The sequence below is a fragment of the Caretta caretta genome, chromosome 25, assembly GCF_965140235.1.
Source record: "Caretta caretta isolate rCarCar2 chromosome 25, rCarCar1.hap1, whole genome shotgun sequence".
NCBI classification, from domain to species: domain Eukaryota; kingdom Metazoa; phylum Chordata; order Testudines; family Cheloniidae; genus Caretta; species Caretta caretta.
Genome location: NC_134230.1, coordinates 7,240,254 through 7,262,585, shown reverse-complemented (window position 1 = coordinate 7,262,585; position 22,332 = coordinate 7,240,254). Strand labels below are relative to the sequence as shown.

At 60.0% G+C, this 22,332-nt stretch overlaps 1 protein-coding gene and 1 long non-coding RNA gene across 2 annotated transcripts in view; both read right to left on the bottom strand.

Moving 5' to 3' along the window:
* The window catches only part of LOC142070093 (uncharacterized), a 270,503-nt gene that overhangs the window by 102,551 nt on the left and 145,620 nt on the right, over positions 1-22,332 (bottom strand). The gene's annotated exons all lie outside the window — the stretch shown is intronic.
* Positions 8-20,309, bottom strand: MFSD12 (major facilitator superfamily domain containing 12). Its single transcript, XM_048831066.2, has 10 exons — positions 19,868-20,309; positions 9,696-9,906; positions 6,688-6,811; positions 6,107-6,304; positions 4,954-5,046; positions 4,579-4,671; positions 3,041-3,211; positions 2,424-2,518; positions 1,839-1,969; positions 8-431 (listed from the first exon to the last, which is right to left on the bottom strand). Exons 1-10 carry the CDS (start codon positions 20,133-20,135, stop codon positions 343-345), a joined length of 1,473 nt encoding a protein of 490 aa, XP_048687023.2. The 5' UTR covers positions 20,136-20,309; the 3' UTR covers positions 8-342.

Genomic DNA, 22,332 nt, shown 5'->3' with positions numbered 1-22,332 from the left:
ACAGACACAGATTGCACAACACGTGTTAAAAACGTACAGGTTTTCTATAGTGCCCCCTTCCCGCAGTGCATGGGGTGGATTCAATTCGTGCCGCCGCCCGGCAAGTCCTAGGGTTAGACACATGCAAAGACATGGGATTTGCCTCTGCTGCCAGCAGGGGGTGATGTTACACAGTGACAGGGGAAGGAGAGTCTGTGCAAAGTGGCAGGAGGGAGATGCAAAGGAACAGGCCGACGTGCTGCACGACCTCAGCACTGGCCCTGCCCCGGCTCCCTTCCTTCGGCGCGTCCCAGGCGGAAAGTGCAAGTGGCGCAGTCCCGGTTCCAAGTGCGAATGCCCAGCTCAGTTGACCGTGCTGCTTCGGCTCCTTCCCTCTGCGCTGCCAGCCTCGTCCAGCACCGCCCCAGCCAGCGGCAGCACCGAGACGCCATCTGCAGTAGAGAGAGAAGCAGCCGCAGGTTGGCCTTTGGGTTAACAGGTCCCCAGGCCCTGAGGTGCCCCCTCCAGGTGTAGGACATGGGCCAGAAAAGCACTAAGCAGCTGACTGACAAGACCCCAGTCTGCATCCCGTGGCCCTGCCCGCTAGTGTCCATCTTAACCCGGGGGGCCCCTGGGCTTCCACCAGGGAGCGGGGGTATGATTAACAGGAGGCCGTGTTTTCTCCTGCCCCAGACACCCTCCCTGCAGAGAAGCATGAAGCACTCTGGGCCTGTGGCGGTCTAAGCTGTTACAGGAACTGTACCCTCATTCCCTGCTCATCCTCAGAGCAGCTGGGTGCACAAATCCTTTGGGCAGCTTTGAAAGGTCTCAGCCCACATCTGCCAGCCCCGCTGGAGAGCACCTAGGCAAGGCCAGCTACACACCAACTGAACCATCCAGCACTGAACACAGCCACCTGACGCCCAGCCCTGTGCTCTGACCACTAGCCCCCGCTGCCCCCCACCAGGTCTTGGCCAAGAGGCACCAGCTTCCCAGGAGCGAGGGCACGTCTACGCTGAAAGCGCCATGCTGCTGCAGCGTGTTGACAAAGGGGCGGTAGCAGCTCTCCCATGGACAGCGCTGTCTACATGGGGGTCAGGTCGGTATAACTACCCCACTCGGGGCTGGGGGGTCTGTAGTGTAGACCAGACCTCAGAGAGCAGCAGGAGCAGAGGCTGCACAGCACCCCCAGTGTTCAGCGAAGGAGCTGCAGTGCCCCCCAAAATCACCTTACCGGTGCCCCGTAGTCATATTAGAGCCCCCAGCCTTCCAGGACATTGCAGATGCTTCCCCTCAGCAGAGCTGCCACCGAGTCAGTGGGGTGGGGGAGGTGCATGGGGTGGGGGGAGCATCTGCTAACAGGCCTGGCCCCCCAGCTCAGCTTAAGCCTCTTCATTTTACCCCCCAGTGGTTCGGTGTAAGTCACCATGTCAGAGGATCTTGCACACACAGCCCCACCCCAGGGTCAGCTGGGTCTCCTGGGGACAGGATGGGGGGTGAGCTCTAGGGCTGCTTGGAGAACGGCCAGTCACCCAGCACGATGCCTGCGAGAGAGAACCCCAGGGAAAGGGCAGGTGCAATAGCTAGAGATGGGGAGAACGGGTTTTCTAGCTCATTTAAATGCTGGCATCTGGCTCCCCTACAGTGCCTCCTGGTGGAAGTGGCTGGAACTGGAGCAGCTGTGAGCTTCCCCACAGCCAGCTTTGCTACACCACCACCTGCTGGGACCAGGCTAGCGGAAAATGCCCCCCACAGCCGGCAGGATCTGAAGACAGACGCCCTCCCTCACAAACCAGCCCCTCCTGTGCAGAGATTTCACTGCAGCCCCTGCTAGCCCCTCTCCCGGATACGGGACTCACGGAATCGGACCCGGATTGGCCAGATCATAATGCAGCACAGACACACAGTGGCGACCACAGCGATGCCCCCGGTGACTATCACCATCACCCAGTGGTAGAACTCAACGCAGCCGGCGCAGCAGAGCTGGGTGCTGAAGGCAAAGGGACAAGTGAGGCTCCAGCTGCCCCAGCCCGGCCCCCCCCCCGCCCCACGCACGCCCCGGAGAGGGGACAGAGCCGCTGAAGTCTGGGACGGCACAGAGCAGTCACTGCAGGTGGAAGGCAGGATGGCAAGTGCCCCAGTGGAGCAGGGAAGGGGCACGTGCGGGCTCTGGGAATGGCACAGTGCAGTGGCAAGGCACCGCCAGAGTGTACCGCATCCCCCCGCTGGTTGGCCTACGACGGCTGGCAGCCAGGGCAGCTACTCTTCAGCTCAAGCAGCAGGGGACTGTGCTGGGAGTTGGAAGGTCTCGGGTTCTCCCATGGGGCGAGGGGAAGGGCTGGTAGATACTCCGGACTGGGTGACTGGCTTGTTGCCTAGAGGGGAACAGAGGTGCCTGCCGCAGCGGTCTTCTCCAGCAGCCCCAGGCCAGCCATGACACTTACGGGCACGGATGCAAGTTCTGGATGGCCATCACCACCACCCCGTTGGCCACTTTGTCCGTGAAGCTCATGGCCCCGTAGACGAAGGCTCCGCTGTGCTGCAGGGAAAGCAACAGCATCAGCCTCATTCCACACCCACGTCTGCCTCCTCTGGCATCTCCCGCAGCTGCCCCGGCTCGGGCCCCCTGCAGACGTACACTGGGACCCCCTAGTCCTCTCTCACCCAGCTCAGGGCGGGCACAGCTCGGCTCAGCCATGTACAGAATCAGGGAGCCGCGTGCCCTCTTGTGGGCAAACTCGTTCCTGCAGCAGAAGTTAATCCCCGTCTGGTACCAGCGCCAGCATCCCGTTCTGAAGAGACCCACAGGCGCTCTAAAGCCACTTCCAACACCCAGGAAGGGCGACTGCCCCACAAGCCCAGCGAGCGCCCATGCCGGACCACGCTGTGCAGAAGGAAGGCAGCCCTGTTCAGTGACCCGCCAGGGCGCCTTTCCAAGCCTGGATTAGCCGTTCCCTGCAGGGCATGGCAAAGGGGTGGTGGTACCCAGCGCTCTACCCCCAGGGGCACTAGCTGGGCAGCAGCTGTGCCCGGCCCATCACTTGCCCCCATAGGAACCTACCGTGTTGCTCCCAATGAGGTCAGCCGTCATGGAGAGGGATGTGACCAAGATGGTGGCCGAGCCAGCCCCGAGCAGCACAGCCGCTCCATAAATCTCTGCTCCCAGCTGGATGTCCAGGGCCACCCAGGAGGCGAAGGCCAGGATAATGAGTAACCCCATGAAGTAGGTCAGCTGCTCGGAGGCGAAGGGCAGGGAGAGGGGGGGTGGGGGGAAAAACACTCATTAAACCCAGGACTCCACATAGGATCATGAGTAGGAAGGATGTAGAGACACTGGAAAGGATCCAGAGGCGAGCGACAAGGATGATCAAAGGGGTGGAAGGCAGCCGTAGAAGCAAAGGCTGAAGGGAGGGGGTATGTTAGTTTGGAAAAGAGGAAATTGAGGGGGAACATGGTAGCAGTCTTCAAATACTTTAAAGGCTGCCATAAGAAAGATGGAGAAATGTTCTCTCTTGCCACAGATGGCAGGACAAGAGGCAGTGGGTTCAAACAACGGCAGATTTAGAGTCTATCTCAGTAAGAACAGTAGGACAGTGGACCAGACCTGCCTCAGGACGTTGTGGAAGCTCCTTCACTGGAGATTTTCGAGAGGAGGCTGGATAACCACCTGGCTTGGACGGTGTAGACACAGCAAATCCTGCCTCTTGGCAGGGGTTACACCAGTTCAGGCCGCTACCAGCCTTTCCTGTGGACTCGGTCTCCTGAATCTCAGCTGGAAACGTCCAAGGTGGGGCCTGAGTCTATCAAATGAGGGACAAGCCCCCCACAGCCTCCCTGCCCTTCGCGCTCTCTGCCCATTGATTCGCTACACCAGAAGAAACAAAGGAAGCAGCCAGAGAACAGAAGATAGGCTCCTGCCCCAGGGAGTCTGGCCAGGAAGGCTGTTGAGAGCACGTGGTGAGAAAGACTTTGCCTGGCGTTTAGCCTAGTTTGGTAAGTGTGGCACCAGCTGCACTTTGGCTTTGTTTTCCTTGTAACCATTTCTGACTTTTCTGCCCCATGGCTTGTACTCACTGAAAATCTCGCTGTAGTTAATAAACTGGGTGTGTTGATTTGTCCAATCGAGCGTGTCTGAACTGACGTGGCTGGGAAACTCCATGGGGGGGGAAGTTATGGGATATTGTTTCTGTTCATAAAATGGCAGGCTTTAGATAAGCTTGTATTGTCCAGGAGAAGGCTGGGCGGCACCAGACACGCATTGCTGGTGGGAAAGCTAGTGCTGGGAGCATGTTATGATCACCCTGTGATATAACCCAGGCTGGGGAGAGCCAGGGCATGGCCAGCTGCAGCACACAGACATGGCTGGGAGGGACTTGTATGCTGGAGTCTACAGCAGCAAAGCCATGTAAACGGTCCCCCAGCGTGGAGGGCAGGGGTGTCACAGTGACTCCGTCTGGATTGTACCCTGGGCACATCGCACCATGCAGGGTGGGGGTGTTCACCTCCTAGGGTCACTCCTGTCAATGGGCATCTCCCCGCAGGCCCAGATGTGTGCGGTTACAGTGGGACACTGCCCCCCCATCCCCCCAAGCTACTCACATTTCGGCCGATCCACCTGTTGATGGGCTTCATGAGGAAGGAGGAGAGGAAGCCGCTGATGTACATCACCAGGGGGATGGTGGCGATGAATTTCTGGGGAGGAGAGAGACAGAGCAGAGTGCTTGGCTCACAGATGTCCCAAGGGTCTGTGTCCCCCCACCACTGCTGGGATCCCCTGCTCCATTTTGCCTTCCACCAGCCACACAGGGTGTTCCCCACTCATAACCCACTCCCCTCCAGCGACACAGGGACCCCCCCCATGGGCGTCACAGGATTGTCCTGGTCGAGTTGGTGCCCGGTGTGAAGTGACCCCCAGTGTGGCACGCCCAGAGCTGGGCAGGACCTGCCCACTGGCACCCCCTGCTGCTCACTCACCTTGGGCAGCATCAGCGAGTTGGTCAGGTACATGGCGATGTAGGTCTGGGACAGGTTGACAATCAGCCGCGTGGCCATGTACAGCATCGCCACCTAGCGGGAGACACGCCAGCCAGTTACGCCAGCCACCCCCGTGCCCTCCAGCCCAGCTCAGAGTGCTCTGTGCTGGAAGGAACGGAGACCTCGAGGCTCATGGCCCTGGTCCTCCACCCGCCTGGGGAAGAGATGGGACATCGCAGCCACAGGACGCAGAGCCAAAGTGCCCAGGGGGCTAGCACAGGCCAGTCCCGCAGGCCCGTGTAGAAAGCTTTGGGGCAGAAGACAGAGGTTCCTGTACCAAAGGGGAGGGGTCTCTCGTACCCCCCCAAGTGTCCCTCCCCCAATAATGAGCCCCTTTGAATCTAGAGTCATCACCTGCCTCGCTGGGGTGCCCAGAGGCCTGGCTGGCTGGGCATAGGGCCAGCTGGGCGCAGTGACATGTGGGTAGGTCTGAGCGTCCCAAGTGGGACGTCTCTCTGCCCTCGGGTCACCTGTGCTGCTCATGGAACCCCCCAGCACCCCTCCCCTCGGCACCCACTCGGCACCGCTCCTCCTGCCTTGGCCTGAGGGGGTGCTGTTGAGCCACCCAAAGCTTTGATTCTCCCCAGCCCCAGCGGGCGACAGTCCAGGCCCAGCAATACGCCCAGGGTGCCACACAGCTGTGCAAAGCCCCAGAGAGTCGCAGTGGCAGCCAGCTGCTGGCCACACTCCCGCGCTCCCCGGCAGGTCCTGGGGGGGCGGGCAGCCCGTCACACCCGGGACAGGACGCTCCTGACCCAGCACCAGGTGCTGAGCTGCGGGGACAACGCAGGGGCCAGGGCTCAGTAGCCATTTGGGGGCTCCTGTGTCCCGGGGGGTGGGGTGGGGTGTGGACTGGCCTGGAGACTGGCCTCCCCCCCAGCAGGGCACTGCCAAGGCAGGGGTCAGAGAGGGTGTACGGCTGGGGGCATCAGGCGCCTGTCCGCGCCGTACCTGTCCTGTGGATACCGAGATCCAGCTGCCAGGCCTGCCACCCAGCAATGCCCACATCTTGGGAGGCCCCCCACTCCCCACACACCTGTCCCCCTCATGGGACTGCCTTGCCCCAGCTCCCCTCACCGGGCACACCCTGTACCTGGTAGAAGGCAGGCTCCCGCAGCCAGTGTTTCCACAGCAGCAGTGGGCGTGGGGGGCTTTTGTGCCCCTTCTTCAGCAGCGGCGTGTGCTCCTCGGGCTCGAGCAGCCTGGCCTGAGGGTTGCGCCGCTCTTTGGTGCCCAGGTGGAACAGGAGCGAGAACACAGCGCCCACTGCCACTACGATCAGGGACAGGTTCTGATGGGACAGGAAGGAGACTCAGTAAATCCTCAGGAAGCCCGGGAGACAGGGCGCCAGCCAGCCGTGCATGGGTTAATCCTCTCCAGCCCCTTCCGAGCAGATCGGGGGCACTTGGAGAGGAGAAGGCCAGTCTGATCCCAGTCTCTGCCGAGAGACCCACAACTGCCCCATAAACCCTGCGCTGCCTCACGCCATCTCCCAGCCTTCCCACCCCACATTTAACATCCAGAACATGTGGGGTACATGCAATTCACAAGGCTCCCCACCTCTCCCCGTCCATGCAGTGGAGAAGCAGGAAACGTCAATCTCAACCAACAATGCAGGAGCCCAGGCCCCCCATCCCAGCTCTGCTGCTTGGGGCCCGGCTCCACCGCACTCACCCGGAAGACACTGATGTCAGACTCGCCCAGGTGCTCCATTGGCCCCGAGAGTCCGAGCTGGAAGTGCAGGAGCAGCCAGGCCAAGCCATACACAGTGATGTTGGCCGCGACGGTGAAGGCGTACCTGGGGGAGAGGACGCAGCGTGTCACGGGGCGCTCCCAGCCGGGGCGCCCGGGTGCACGAGAGGGTTGCGAGAGGGAGGGGAAAACACGGCATGTTGGTGCAGGACAAGATCTGGCACCTGAGCCGGTCACATCCCCCCTACATTGCACAGCCAGAGTCAGGCACATTCACAGCACAAACCCGCCCTGGTGTGTGTGTGGGGGGGGGTGAAGAAAGAGAACTGATGAGTGTGAACACACCCATGGGGGTGAATTTGCACAGACAAGCAATGCTGCCCCCTGCTGGAGGGAGCCAGACTGGCCGGGGCAGTTGGGATTATGCTGCAGGGAGAACAGAGTCCCCGGACAGCTGGAGACTCTTCTTCAGACCAGGTGGAGGCGCTCCCGGGACGTAGACCACAGTGGTGACACTGGGCAGGGCCTGCCGGGAGCTAGACCCCCCCACAGGGTCCGTGTCCAGCAGCCGCGGTCCCAACCCCCCTTTAGAGCCCAGTCTCTCCTCTTCCCCACAGGACCTCCCAGCCCCGCCCCGGTGCCTGTGGTTTAACAGGTGACCCTGGGGGCTGTACGGGGCAGACGGTTTGACAGACGGCAGCTTCTCACAGAGGCAGCGAGACCTCCCGCAGCCCTAGCATGGCTCCACATCCTTCCTGTGGTGAGTTATCTGCCGAGTGCAGACACAGTGCGGAGGGGACTTCTGCCCGCTGACGACAGATAACTGGGCCGTTTGCCACTCGCCTGCTGATAAGAGACGCTTCCTCACCTGCTGACTCAGCACCGCGCAGGCTGGAGGGGGCCCGTAATCCTCCACCTGCCAAGCCATGGGGCCGTTTCCTCCACTCCAGGGCTTGCTGGGGGGCAGCCCTAGGCCCTGTTTACCCGCAGAGCTGGTCGCCAGTGGGTGACATGAGCGACTGACTCTTCTTGCTGAGTACAGCCAGGGGCAGCCTCCCACCCCTCCAGCTAGAATCACAGCCAGGACCCCAGACCCAACCATCCCCACGTTCCTGGGCAGCTCCGATCCTTCACCAGCCCCTCTAGCCAGGCCGGGGGGTGACAGGTGCTTTGGTGTTTGAAACGGAGCCATCCGTCCCCCAGTCCTGCACATCCCCTCCTGCAGCTGCCAGCCCGGGGTGTGTGCGTGTGTTTACAACGTGCCCGGCGCTGCGGACGCCCTCTGGATACGGGTTTGTGCAGGCCCTCAGGGGCTTATCTACGCCAAGGGGCTTGCCGGGAGCGGGGGCCATGGAGACAGCTACAAGTGGCATGTAGCCTCCCCAGGCCCTGCCCCTCGCCTGGCAATGTCAGGAGGCTGCAGTGCAGGACAAGGCCTGTCCAGCTCTCCTGGAGGCAGGTAATGCCAGGTAGCAGCTGGGCCCTCATGTTCCTGAGCCAGATGAGGAGAGGGCACCACTGCCTGGACACCGAACCAGGGACAGAACTGGGGAGGGAGGGAAGAAGTCATCTGTCTGCAGCTCCCAAACCTGGGGTATCACTGGCCACCCCTCCTGCCATGGAGCGGCTGGTGCCCTGTCACACCCTGAGCCCCAGGAGCTGCTGTGGGGCGGGCAGGAAGGGGGCAGAGCCCGAGTGCTCCCAAGACACCGGTTCTCATGCCCACTGAGATCTGATGCACCCCGGCTTGGAGCCAGGCAGCTTTCAGGGTGCTGGGGGAGTTCAGAGCTCGGGCAGCTCCGAGCATGGGTCGCTCTCTACAGGCCTGACCCAAAGCCGGGGGGCTGAGGAGAAGAGCCACAGCGAGGTCGGGCTCACAGCTGTTGGGAGCAGGGAGGCCGGCAGGACATTCGCAAGGGGGAGCAATTTAAAGAATGATTGACAGGCTTGGGCTCAGGACCAGCCAGACCTGGGGACTGCTGGGCTTTAACAGACAAGCCCTGCAGGAGAAATTAACCCTCTCAGCCCCAGAGGGGACTGGGCACGAGCAGCAGCCATAGGGCTGAGAGGAAGCTGGGCCAGCCCCGTAGGGGAGTCCGAAGGGGGCAGGGAGCGGTGTGCATGAAACGGCTTTCAGCCCAGTGGGGTCCAGCAGCTTGGCGGGGCCCCCCTGCACCCATCTCCATGGGCGTGACCCTGCCCAGGTACTGGGAGCTGGGCAAGGCACGGAGTGATGGGCAGGAAGCCACACAGCCCGGCACCTCAGCATCCCATGGGCAGAATTAGCCAGCGTCTCCTCGGATGCAGCTGCACCTCCTCCCGCCGTGCTTGGTCCCCAGTGCTCCCAAGCGCCCTTCAGAGCCGGACACAGCCCTGGGTCTTACTCAGAAGATGAGTGCATGGGCGGCTCTCACAGTCCCAGTGAGCAGCATGATCCGGCCTCAGGAAGGGAGGGGTGCGCGTGCCAGGGGTGGGGTGTGTTCAGAGAGGTAGCAGCTGCCCTGCTCCCCATGTGGCCAGGCAGGTGCACAGTTCACACTGCAGCATGCAGATGAGTGACCCCCAGCCGGGCCATTCACACAGCACAGCTGCCTGCGGAGATCTTGGGTCCCAGCAGGCAGCTCTGCGAGGGAGGCTCCAGGACCCAAACCTCCACCCTGGAAGCATCGGGTCCCAGCCTTCGCTGCCCTGCTACCTCGGGGCAGGGGCATATGTGTGCACCATCTGCTCTGGCTGCTGCCAGGCAGGGGTGACGCTCAGTCACAGAGTTCAGACACGCTCCCCACTACGCTATTCGAGCGGTGCTGGTAACAGAGGGGGCAGTTGGAAAATCACCCACGCTAAGTGAGGATAACAGCCCACTACTGGCTCACAGCTGATGGTGCTGCTCCTTTAGCTGCAGAAGAAGCAGCCTGTGCTGTCGTCACCAAGCGCCCAGTTCGAGGCCTGCCAGCACCCGTGGCTGCCTACAGGGCGTGCCACCCTCTCACCTGAACGCTGTGAGCTCCACTTTCTCGTGGTCGGTGGTCACCAGCTCGGGGATGAGCGACAGGTGGGAGATCTGGGTGGCTGCCCAGCCAAACTGGAAGAGGACTACGAAGGGGATATAGTAGATGAGCGTGGCCCACTGGGGCGTGGCCTCCGTGCAGCCCAGACAGGGGTTGAATATGAAGGGGAAGGACAGCAGGACGCAGACAGTCCCTGGGGAGACAAGAGACAGGAGTTAGCGCTGGGCCCGGCTGGACGTGAGGCCAGGAGCAGGGGAGGGACACACACCAGTCCCGAGGTTCTTGGGCACCGCTTGGCAGCTCAGAGCCCAAGGGGCACAGCAGATGTGGCCGCCTCTCACAGCGGGATCTACGCCATGGGCAGCGCGTCTGTGCAAGGCACTGGCCTGTAAAGCCAACTCCTCTCGTCTTTCTGCTCCTACTCCGTGGGTACTCTGAGCTGGCAGCCCTCTGCCAGGGCAGTCAGCAAGTCCCTCTCCCCGGGGGACTCCCAAGCTTACTCTGGTGGGGCTCCTGTCTCCAGCCAGGCTGCCTCGGGGGTGCCCGCCCGGCCTTCTGCTAGAGCCAAGCTCCTAGCCAGATTACTGACACTTAGCAGCCGGGAGCAGCAGTCAGCACTGCCGGCCAGATCTGCACCGGGATGCTGTCCGGCCCAGAGACACCAGCAAGGTTCATTGTCAGCCCATTGTTATGCCATTCGTCCCTGTGGGGGGTGTCTGTGTGTGTGAAAGACATGAAGGCAGAGCCATGCCCAGCCCCAGAGTCAGCCAGTCTGTGTAGGACCCAGGAGACGTGGGGCTGGGCCCTGAGCTAGACACTGGACCGTGTTCCTTAGGGCGCAGGCACGGTGAGCCACCGGTGCCAGAACAAGGGCCCCCTTTGCACAGATCTCGGCCGGAGACAGCTGCTGGCTCACTTGCCATGACGACTGAGGAGCCAGCCCCATGGCCGGAGAGAGCTGGACTCTGCCCTTGGCGAGCTGGGCAGCCCTAGAGCAGCGTCCTGCCCTCGCAACGCTGCCTGGGCCAGTGAGGGTTCAGGGGGATTCTCCAAACCTAGGGGAGTTGGCAGAGCCAGGGGCAGGGGAAAAGGGTCCAAGAGAGCCTGTCTACAAGCCAACGCAGCCCCGCCAGCCACCTGGCTCCAATCCAAGCAAGCGCCGGTACCCCAGCGCCATGGGTCACACCAGGGGGAACCGACGCGGCACCACTTGGGTCTAGTGAGGCGAGAACGGCGCTTAGCCCTGGCGGCTGCTCTCTGTGCACCTGAGCCCACGGATTGCTCAGGGCTTCGCCATTTCTAGCACCAGGCGACAGCTGAATGTTCTCCGCTGAACAGACCCACTGGCTGATTATTGCCCCTACCCCCACAGGGCGCTGGCTGCAGCCCCTCCACGAGCCCGTTCACAGGCACTGCACTAGAGGGGATTTTGGAGAACGCCCCCCACCCCCTCAGGCAGGCTTGTGGCCTTTACTGGCCAGAGAAGCCCACAGAGTTTGGGGTCTGACCCCTCAGCATCTGGTGGTAGTTGAGGGCTGGTCTCGCCACCCAGCCCCCCATGCCCTGCCAACCCCCCACCTCTCTGCATGCCCCAGCCCATCCCCCCAGAGCAGGCTTTGCTACTGTCAAGAAGCCAGCACTGGGAGGGACAAAGGCACACACGCCGTCCCCAGGAGATGGCAAAAGGCGAGCAAGGGCTGGCCAGGAGAGACAGCCCAGCGTGGCTAACGGGCCACTTCCGTCAGCTGCAGGAGCAGGCGGACGCTTCCATCCCTTGGTTGGAGGAAAATGACCATGTCAAGAACAGGGAAGCCAGCAGGCAGCACAAGCCGTGCCCTTGCACATTCGCTGGGGCCCAAGATCAGCACATCAAAGGTGCCGGCGGCTCAGCAGGCCTAGGAACCTCGCAGCACATCTGCAAGCCGGCTCCCCCGCGTCCCAGCCCAGCGCCGGGCACCAGAGTCACTGTTCTGCCCAGCGGCTTTCTCCACACCGGGCAGTGGTTTCAGTTTCCTAAAGAGCTCAGCGGGGCCAGAAACCAATTCCAGGCAGAGTCAGAGCGAAACCAGAGACGCTCCCCGCAGCTCCCGTTCCCCACGCCAGCCTCTCAGTCAGCGAACGCATCAGAGCCGAAAGTGCCCCCAGCTTCAAGTCATCAGCATCGCGTCTGCTGGGCCACAGCCCTTCACGCGTGGCCTGCTGCCTAACACGCGTCCCGGAGCGCGCAGAGCCGCCCCTGCCCTGCCATGGAAACCAGCCCAGGTTCTCGCAGCCAGAGACGCCAAAAGGGCCCACGTTGTATGTTGGGGGTCCTGGTTGCTCACGGGCACCGCAGCTGGCATAAACTGGTCAGCAAACCGGCCGAGGAAACCCCAGCTCTCCCCGGCTCCTTCAGCTGTCAAATGGCCTCCTAACAAGATAGTGTTTTCTAACCTGTCTCCAGAGCTGTGCGGAGAAGGCGGAGATCTTCCCCTCTGGGGTGCGCCTGCGGAAGGGGTTCTCCCCGGGCGGTGGTAGCTGGAATTCTTCCGTCCACCCAGCGGTGACCACTTGGGGCTGAAGTCGTGACATCGCACAGGATGGGAAACGTTTCCCATCCCTGAGCGGTGTGGTTAAACCGACTTACCCTCACCGTGCAGACCAAGCCTCACTCCATCTGCCTGCCCTCCCGCAGCCTGCTCTCTCTGTGCAGGGGCTTATTGTACTGCCTAGAGGCCTTCCCCCCGATAAGGGCCCTGTCGCGCCAGGCGCTGCAGACCCTTGGCGCGAGTCCCTGCCCTGCAAGCCCAACAATCTCAGGCCTTGTCTAAACAGGAAAGTGGCCCCAGTTCAGGCTACCAGTGTGAAGCTGAACCCATTCAGGGCTTGTCCACATGAAAACTAATCCAGATTAAGGCAGGATAGGAATGGAAAGCAGATTAGCCATTCCTGATTAATGCCACGTGTAGACAAACCCTTAGACCTTGGTCTATACCTGAAACTTAGGTCAATCCAACTAAGACGCTCAGGGGTGTGAAAATTCCACCCGAGAGATGTAGTTAAACTGAACGAAGACCTGGTGTCGGCCTAGCTGCTGCCTCGAGGGGGCGGATCGACTACAGCATCGAACTCCCCTTCCGCCACTGTAGCGCGTCTACACTACAGAGGCCGAGCTGCAGCGCCCAGCTGTGCTGCTGAAACACCGTAGAGTTGGCACACGCCGCGTCAGCGTGGCCCCGGGTGAGTGCTCTTCAGCTCAAGGGGAGCTTGTTTCACTTTAACATAATCCTGTTCCCAATCAACTCAGAGATATTTTCTTTCAGCCTCTTACACCAGAGCCAGGGCATCCACACTGGGGCTGGGGGCTTAATTTCCCCTTAAATTAAACCAGCTCAACTCTCACATACCTGAGCCCCAAGACAAAGGGAATGCTCCCCCCCCCCCCGCCTCTCCCCTACCCTCTGTAAAATGGGGAACTGAAGCTCAGCAAGGACAAAATGACTCAGGAAGTGGGGGGTAGAGCCTGGGAATCCACCCAAATCTCACGGGTCCCAGTTCAACGCTTCAACAACGAGCTCCTCTCTCCTCCCTGGCACCACCTGGTCCCCCATCACAACAGGGGCACAGCTTCCCTGCAGAACCGACTCATTAACTGGAAGTGGAACCCACTTGCGGGGGGGGGGGGAGCAGGTGGCAGGAGTCGCTCGTATTTTCCAATATTACGGCCCCATATTTAGTGCTGGGCTAGACCTGTTCTTCCATCGCTCCTTGCAGGCCTGGTCGGCTTTGAACAAGTTACCTGTTGCCAACAACAGATTCAGCAGCAGCTTGAGCAACAATGCAGCGGGCGCTATCCACAACCTCCTAACATGGTTGGGACACATTTTTCCCTGCAACCATCACTGCCAATGGGCAGATTTCCTAGCCTAAGCCTCTGTCCCCAATACATTTACTCATCTGTGATCAGCTCCAAGCTACGTGCCTCAGTTGTCCGTCCCGGAGCACAAAGAGATCAGTCTTTGTGGAGTTGGTAGGAAGTTGGCCTCATGACAGGACCCACAAGCTTTGAGTGGATTTTGACATGCCTTTCACGACAGCCCACATCAGACGCACTGATCTTGGGACATGATCAGCTCTGCACTAGCTTGAAAATGTCCCCTTATTCCAGCCTGGGGATCAAAAGCCTGAACTCAAAGACCAAGACTGGGGCCATACTCTGCCCTCGAGTTTGGACATCAATGGGGGTTCTGTCTGAATGCAGGACGTGCCCCCAGAGCTGGGGTAGAGCTGCAATGGCAAGAAAGGATTCAGACCCGCTGTGTTTTTCATCTGGGCCCTCTGCAGCTCAAGCCAGAAGCCCCAGGAAGCTCTGGTCCCCAACGTGTCCCCATGACAGGTTCACATGAATAATGGCTTTGCACAAGATGAAAGAGGTTCCTGTCATCTTGAGATAAAAGAGCTCTCAGAAGATTTCATCAGACAGTCTGGGGCTGAGGGCTGTTTGCAACCCACAAGGGTTTCATTTAGAGATGGGCCCAAACCTAATGCTTAGGGGCAATTGAGATGACAGGCTTCAAGCCCCCAGTTCTGCTCCATGCTAGTAGCCAGATGCTACATATGGAGGGGCTCATGGATTAGCTGCAAGTGCTTAGCAGGGGTCAAATTCTCCGTTAACAATAGCCAGAGAGGTTTGGTAGCACCGTCACCTCCCCCTACCTCTTCCAGGTGCTGATCCAAAACCCACCGAGTCCATGGGAGTCCTCACACTGGGCTTTGGATCAGGCTGCAGAGCCTCAGGTATTCTGGGGGAGGCCAGTTTCCACACTGCCCGGTTCTAGAGCCAGATTATCAGCGGTTGGATCATTGGGGGTGTGACAGCAACACCAACGCAGATCACAGGCCCCTTGGGTGGGGCGCTGCACAAGCACAAAGAAAGACAGTCCTGGCCCCAAAGAGCTCGCACGCGAAACAGACCAGACTAACAATGTATGGGAGGGGAAACTGAGGCAGCTAGAAGGGAAAGGACTTGCCCAAGATCACCCAGCAGGTCAGTGGCATAGCCAGGGGCAAAATCTGCTCTTCCGAGTCTCAGTCTGGGGCACTAAGCCTGGCCCACACTGCCCATTATGAATCCCAACTGCAGGGGGAAGACTGTGTCTCGGTTAGCTGGCAGCAGCCCTTATAGACTCATAGACATTAAGGTCAGCAGGGACCATTCTAATCATCTAGTCTGATCTCCTGCACAACGCAGGCCACAGAATCTCACCCACCCACTCCTGCAATAAACCTCTCACCTATGTCTGAGCTATTGAAGTCCTCAAATCATGGTTTAAAGACTTCAAGGTGCAGAGAATCCTCCAGCAAGTGACCTGTGCCCCACACTATAGAGGAAGGCAAAAAAACCCCAGGGCCTCTTCCAATCTGCCCTGAAGGAAAATTCCTTCCCAACCCCAAATATAGCTTGGAAGGGCATGTCCTCTGACGCTCCTCTTGGGATGCTAGTCCCACATCCGAATCTGGGGAGGTGAGCCTGACAGCCTCCCCGAGAGCTGCCAGTAAAGACAACAGCGCGTCCAGTCCAGAGTAGGGACAGGCTCCGTCTGCATGGGCATCATTTGTGCCCACCTGCTCTAGCTCTGGCCTTTCAGAACAAAGGAGCCACCGGCAGGGAACACTATGACCCACCAGTCCCAGATGCTCCTTGAGGGACACTTCTAGATGCCTGGAAGCTGGAGCTGTGACAGCATCCCAGGAGAGGTGCAAATGCTGTGGGGGGGGAAGGGGGGGCGGGACTCCCCTTCCAGCAGCCTAGGAAACAAGGGCCCCCCACTCAAAGGGACCAGCCCCTGGCTATGCACTGCCCTCAGGGCACTCAGATCAGCGGGAGACCTGTGCATGAATGGAGGGCAGGATGTGCCCTAGGCAGCCAGCCAGGGAACTGGCGTGCAATGGCTGGTCACCATTCAGGGCTCTAGGGCCAAAGGCAGAGAGTGGCTGCTCGCCAAGCAGGTTATGGAGAGAAAGTGGTCACTGTGGACTCCTGGGCTCAGCCTACACAGTGTCCCGTTTCCCAGCTCTCCTGCTAGCTGGTGCTGTGGTGTGAACAGGGGAAGGGTGGCCCACCAGTGAGTGCATCAGCCTTGGCCTCCAGTAATTTGGGTTTGATTCTTTTCTCCGCCACAGGCTCACTGGGTAACTGGGCAAGTCACTACGGGTGCGTTTATACTGCATTGTAAACCAGGGCGTGTGGGACCCAGGCTTGTGGACTTGCTGTTTCCAAGCCCGTGCGTAAGAGTCCACACTGCATTGTCAACCTGGGTTTACCATTGTAGGACCCGGGTCTCACGGCTGTGATAACACATGCACACTGCACAGATCTGCTGGCTCAGGTCTACGGCTTGAGCTGCGTCCACACTACAAAATGACAGGGCTTGGACCTGATTCTCAGCATGACTCTGACCCCACCCCAGCAGGGTCCTAGGACCCAGATCCTGTGCGTTTGCTGACCCGAGTCAGAATGATTTGTGTTGATGGAAGTGGGGGCTTGGGCTCAAACCGGAGTCAGAGCCCAGCCTCAGCGTACAGTGTAGACGTATCTGCTTGGTGCCTCCTCTGTACAACGGGGTACCGGGGGAAAGATAGTGGTGCCTGGTTTCACAGTGGTGCTGTGGGTGTGAGGAGCTCAGATATGATGGCGATGAAAGTACAAGAGATGAGACAAGGAGAAAGCAGCTTCCACCTGACAGCCCAGCCTGGCAAAGGGCCACGTGTCCTCTACACCCACTGAGCAGGGGACCCAGATCACAATCCCTGGCCCTCACGGGATCGGGGCCAGCCAAGTGCCAGCCGAACGTACAGAACAGAGTAGGCAACTTACGAACTAGACGGTGCAACCATGGCGTCTTAATTCCTCCACATCACGTGGCTCTTTGTAACCTTCTTCTAACAGCACAGGAGGAGTCTGGCTCCTGGAATCTATTTCTGGCTTTGCCATGAGCTCTGGAGTGAATCTCTTCCCCCCTGTGTGTCTAAAAAGTTCACCCACTAAAACGGGGAGAGGCCTTCGCTTACCCTGGGTGGCTGCAAAGGTCCCATGAGATGCTCAGGCTGGAGTCTGACTAGCATCCCAAGAGCAGCGTCAGGGGACATGCCCTTCCAAGCCAAGTCTCTGGGGCCCGCCTGACTACATCTCTGTTCATAAGTATCTACCTGTCTGTACCCTGCCACCCTGCAGCGATGAAGCTGGGAATCGAGGAGGAAGATGTGTCCCAAGGGTTAACTCAGCGCTTCTCCCCAGCAGCTCCGGGGTTCTGCCTTCACAGCAGGAGAGGGGCTGGTCCATAACCATTACTGCCTTGTCATCAGAGGGGAGGGCCTGGGGTGTTCTCTCTCAGATGTACTAGGTGCCCATTTCTTCATCTTAACCACCCCAGGAGCCTGAATCACTGGAGTCTACCCTGTGCCCATTTGAGAAGGCTCCAGGGCAGTGCCTCCAGGAGTAGCAACAGCAGGGGTCAGTGGTAGACTATGCATTTAATCACATCCCCTCCAAGGCCTGCTCCACACTAGGAACTTGCATCAGTATGGCCAGGGCTCTCAGGAGTGTGAAAAATTCCCCGAGAACCACGGCTACACAGACTTGACCCCTGGTATAGACAGCACCGCCTCCAGAGGAGATGGATTACCTACGCCGATGGGAGAACCCACCCCCTCGGCTTAGGTGGTGTCTATACTGAAGAGCTGCAGCTGTGCGGCTGTACTGTTTGAAGTGTGGACATACCCCAAGAGGAGAAGACACCTGGGCCACATGTAGCAGAAGGTTCAACCTGGCCTACATGGCACAGTTTTGTCAACAAAACAGTGGAGGTGCACACACTGAAATTCTCCTCCCGCTGATGTAACTCCCCTTCTATGCAGGCATAATAAAACCAGCGCAACGAAAGGCGTAGGGCTTATGTCAGTGTAGTTAGGGCGAAGGCTGTCGGCGGTCATTCTTGTCAATGTCACCGGTCCATTGGAGCCATGAAATTGACAAGAAAGCTGGCTCCTGGATCTCTCAAGCTGGGTTACCGCCTGGTCTCCGCTCCAAACTGGGCTGCCACCCAGGCTCCCAGCTTGGATTGCCACCCTGGGCTACCCCCTCCCCGCTGGAAGCCCTGCTCCTCCCCTGGGTTCCCAGCTCCCCACTCCCTGCTGGGGACACAGCTGCCGACTGGACTCTGGGTGTGGATCTCCCTGCCACAGGTGAAAAGCCCTGGGCGGCTGCCCCCCACTCCCAGCTGGGAGCACAGAGGCGAGAAACCCTGGGTGGCAGCTGGCTTCCAGTGCCGAGCTGCGAGCCCTGGCTCTCAGTCCCCCACACTGCCCCTCTTCAGTCTGTGGAAGCGCTCCTGGCTAAGGAAGCGCACCACCGACAGGAGGGTAGCGTGGACATCAGCCACCGGCGGCTGCAAGTCAACCTAACGTGGATCAACTTATCTTCGTAGTGCAGATGTAGCCTCTGATAAGAGCAGACTGTCACCCTGGTTGTCACAGGGGATTGAACCCATAGCCTCAGAGTTAAATGTGAGCCTGAGGACTCAGTGCCCTAGGTGGAAGCTATGGTAGACTCATGCCAGGTTCAGAGCAGTACACGTCACACCAGGCATGGCCCGTCTGCATAGAGCCATTCGAACCAGGGTAGCCGCCCCAGCGGTATTTCCCAGCCCAGCACACCTGCGAAAGCTTATGCTCAAATGCATTGGTTAGTCTCTAAGGTGCCACAAGTCCTCCTTTTCTTTTTGCAAATACAGACTAACACGGCCGCTACCCTGACACCTATGGTGCACCATCATCGGCATGGCTCATAACTGTGCCAGCCCCAGGATACAGAGTCTGTGACAATTCAAACCAAGCTTGTACTGTTACTTATTCATACACAAACTCCAGCAGCTTTGATTAGCCCAGACATCATTAACCCAGGAACCCCAGTGGTCTCCCAGCAGGAGTTATTATCCCCCAGCCCCTCACGCAGACAGGCTCCCAACCCCTTTACGTGGCCACCTGTGCAAATGAGCCCTACTCCCAGGAGCAAAGCTCTGCAGGATCAGGCCCTCCATTGCCCCGAGCCATTTCAATGGCTAATCATGCTCTGTCCCAAGCTGACAGGGAGCTTTTCTGCGCTCTGCTTAACAGCTGCCACATTCCACCCCAGAAGTAGCTGCATGTCCCTGGTGGGAGAGCGATCCCTGCTGACAGGTTGTACCTGTCAGTTTCCAGGGTGCTTTGGAGTCCCCGTGCAATGATTTGGGGTCCTTAGCCAGGAGCGCTTCCACAGACTGAAGAGGGGCAGTGTGGGGGACTCAGAGCCAGGGCTTGCAGCTGCCACCCAGGGTTTCTCGCCTCTGTGCTCCCAGCTGGGAGTGGGGGGCAGCCGCCCAGGGCTTTTCACCTGTGGCAGGGAGATCCACACCCAGAGTCCAGTCGGCTGCTGTGTCCCCAGCAGGGAGTGGGGAGCTGGGAACCCGGGGAGGGGGACTCCTGCCATCATCTGCTCTGGCCTCCTGTATAGCCCAGGCATCTGCGGGGATGAGAGGCATCCTACAATTCCCTTTGGTCGGTTCCCCCCGCTGGCGGCTGGGAAGGGGCTTTAGGGTCAGTTTGCACCTGGAGTCCTGGAAGGCCTCACCTGACCTTTCTCCAGAGAGGAGAGAGCTTCAACCTCCCCAGCACAGCAGGGAGGGCCCCGGCCTCTGGGAGCTCTCCTGTACCCAAAGCCCTGGCAGGATGCTCAGAGGGGACGCCGGGGGGCCCGTACTGTGCAGGGCAGGGCTGGGCAGCAGAGCAGCGGCCAGGGAAGGGAGACAGCCGGGGAGCTGCTGTGATACGGGGGCGGCCAGTCCGGCCGGTGGGAGCAGCGCAGGGACAGCGGCGTTCAAACGCCTCGCCGGCTTCGCCTTCCTTCTCGCCTCTGCTCAGCCGCAGGCTCGCCTGGGGGGTCCCCCCCATCACCTGCAAAGCGGGGGGCTCCCAAAATCGCTTTGAGATGGGGGGGGGGCGCCGCACAGCTCTTCTCCACCCCCCCCCCCGGTGCAAGGGCTGCCTCGGAAGGGGGCTCCCAGACCCGTGCCCGCTTAGCCCAGCCCCCCTGTCCCCAGGGCGCAGGACCCCCCAGCCCGGCCGGGGCAGAGCCTTACCCACGAGGTGCCAGGATTTCCGCCGGCCGTAGCGCCCGCAGCCGGCCGAGCGGTCGGACTCGTAGCCCACCAGCGGCGTGCAGACCCCGTCGGCCACCTGGCCCACGAGCAGCAGGGTCCCCGCGTGGGTGCTGCTGTAACCCAGCACGGCGTGGAAATAGACCAGCAGGTAGGTGAACCACATGGAGGCGCACAGGTCGTTCAGGAAGTGCCCCAGGGAGTAGCTGAGCCGGGCCGGGCCGGAGAGCGGCGGCGGGGGCTCGGCCATGGCGGGGCTCCCGAGGCGGGGCTCCCCGCAGCGGCATCCAACGGCGGGAGCGGGGCGGGAGCGGGGGCCAGGGAGCCGGCTGGCGGCGGAGCGCCCGGCGCGGGGGTTTTACGGCCCGGCGCCCGCCCCGCTCCGCCGAGCCCCCCGCCTGCCAGCCGTGGAGCGGCCGGGGCCGAGCGGCCGGGGCCAATCGGGAGGGCGGCGGGGCGGGGCCGGGCCAGGCTCGCCCCGCCCCGGGGCCGCGCCGAGCCGCGTGGATCGCTGGGGCTGCGGCCGGGAGCGGCGGCGGCGGGCTGCGGTTGCTTGCAGAGCGAGCGCCGCCTCGGCTCTCTCGGCCGCTGGCCCGCTCCGTGCCTCAGTTTCCCCACCTGTTGAAGGGGGGCAGCGACACTGAGCCGCTTGGGGAAGCGCTTTGAGGCGGAAAGAGCTGGGTGTTGTTAGCAGCGCGGCCCTGGCACCCGGCTCAGGAGCTCCCAGTGCTTTCCTGAGCCCCCCCCCCCCCCCGGCGCTCGGCGAGGGCGAGGTTACCCCTCTCACCAGGAGCCTGGCCTAGCTCGCTGCGCCGATTTGACAGGGGAAAGTAAAACCTGCAACTTGCTGGGTTGATGTTGTTTTGCTCAACACCCCAAATTGCTCCATCAAAACAGAGAACAGCTGCTCCCTGCGCACCCCGCAAAGCCAGGCCCCTGACAGACCCTGGGGTCACAGCAGGGCGTCTGACAGGCCCTAGAGGAAGCAGAGCGAGGTTGCGGTGGGGCCCAGATTTAGTTGTGGTGTTTCGCCAGTGGAATGGTTGGTACCTTGTCGTGTCAGCTGTGTCAGGCGTTACTCATCCCCCGGAGTCTGGGGTTGGGCCCAAAAATTGGCTGGATCCGGTGAGGTTTGGTAAGAGAACAACTGATGGTACAAATGCGGAAAGGAACTTGTGCGAGGAAGTGCTCAAAGCCAGCCAGTCAGCTAAGCAGCTGCCTTGCAATTAATCCATCAGTGAAGGAGTCTCTTACCGAAGAAGGGAGACTCTGGAGAGCTGAGGCAGAAGGGGAAGGAGTAAAAATCATGGGGGCCTTTGAAAGCAAGTGGTCCCAGTTCTCAGGGAATCCAATGGGCACGGTGGGTGCTCACTCCTCTTACCCTTGCGACCCAAACGGGGCCCTGGGAGTTGGTTCCATTAGGAGGAGAAATTGATGATAGAGCCAGATAGAGCCAAAATTGAAGGAATTTTGTTTACTTACAAAGATTAGACATGAAGGCCTATTTCATAGGGGGAGGGAGAGCTCAGTGGTTTGAGCACTGGCCTGCTAAACCCAGGGTTATGAGTTCAATCCTTGAGAGGAGCTGGGCCAGAAATTGGGGGTTGGTCCTGCTTTAAGCAGGGCGTTGGGGTCCCTTCCAACCCTGAGATTCTACGATTCCCTGAACACAGGGCTCACCCAGCAGCAGAAGATGGACCGCACTCGCTCTTCCAAGCCAGGTTTCAGAGTAGCAGCTGTGTTAGTCTGTATCTTGTTCCTAAGCCAGTTTTTCCAGCTAGCACTGTGCTCCAAAACCTTCCTCTCAGGACCATGTTACCAGCGCTTCTGTTAATGTCTGCCTGTCTTCCTGGACTGTCTGTGCCCCTCAGACAAAAACAGTCCCACCCCGCAGAGCCCGAGCCTCTGCATCTGAAACCCCTCAGCCCACGTGTTCATCTTAGACGCACAGATTCTGAGGCCAGAAGAGCCCACTGTGATCATCTGGTCTGACCTCCTCCCTTGAGCTGCTACTCAGGCATGTCTGTGTGGTGGCTATTTTAGTTGCTCCTGCTGTTCTTACAATCATACAATATCAGGGCTGGAAGGAACCTCAGGAAGTCAGCTAGTCCAACCCCCTGCTCAAAGCAGGACCAGTCCCCAATTTTTGCCCCCATCCCCTAAATGGCCCCCTCAAGGATTGAACTCACAACCCTGGGTTTAGCAGGCCAGTGTTCAAACCACTGAGCTCTCCCCCTCCCCCTCCTGTCCCCTTATACATTGATCCTGAATTAAAGATGGTGGCTACGTACCACCCACAATAGTGATTTGCAAACTGGGCTGTAAATGTCAAACTCTAACTGCTCCCGTCTCTCAAGCACTTATGGAAGCCGTTAACCTAATTGAAATCAATGTGACTAGTCCATGAGTCAAGTTACTCAAGTGACTGATGTCTGATCCTGCAAACA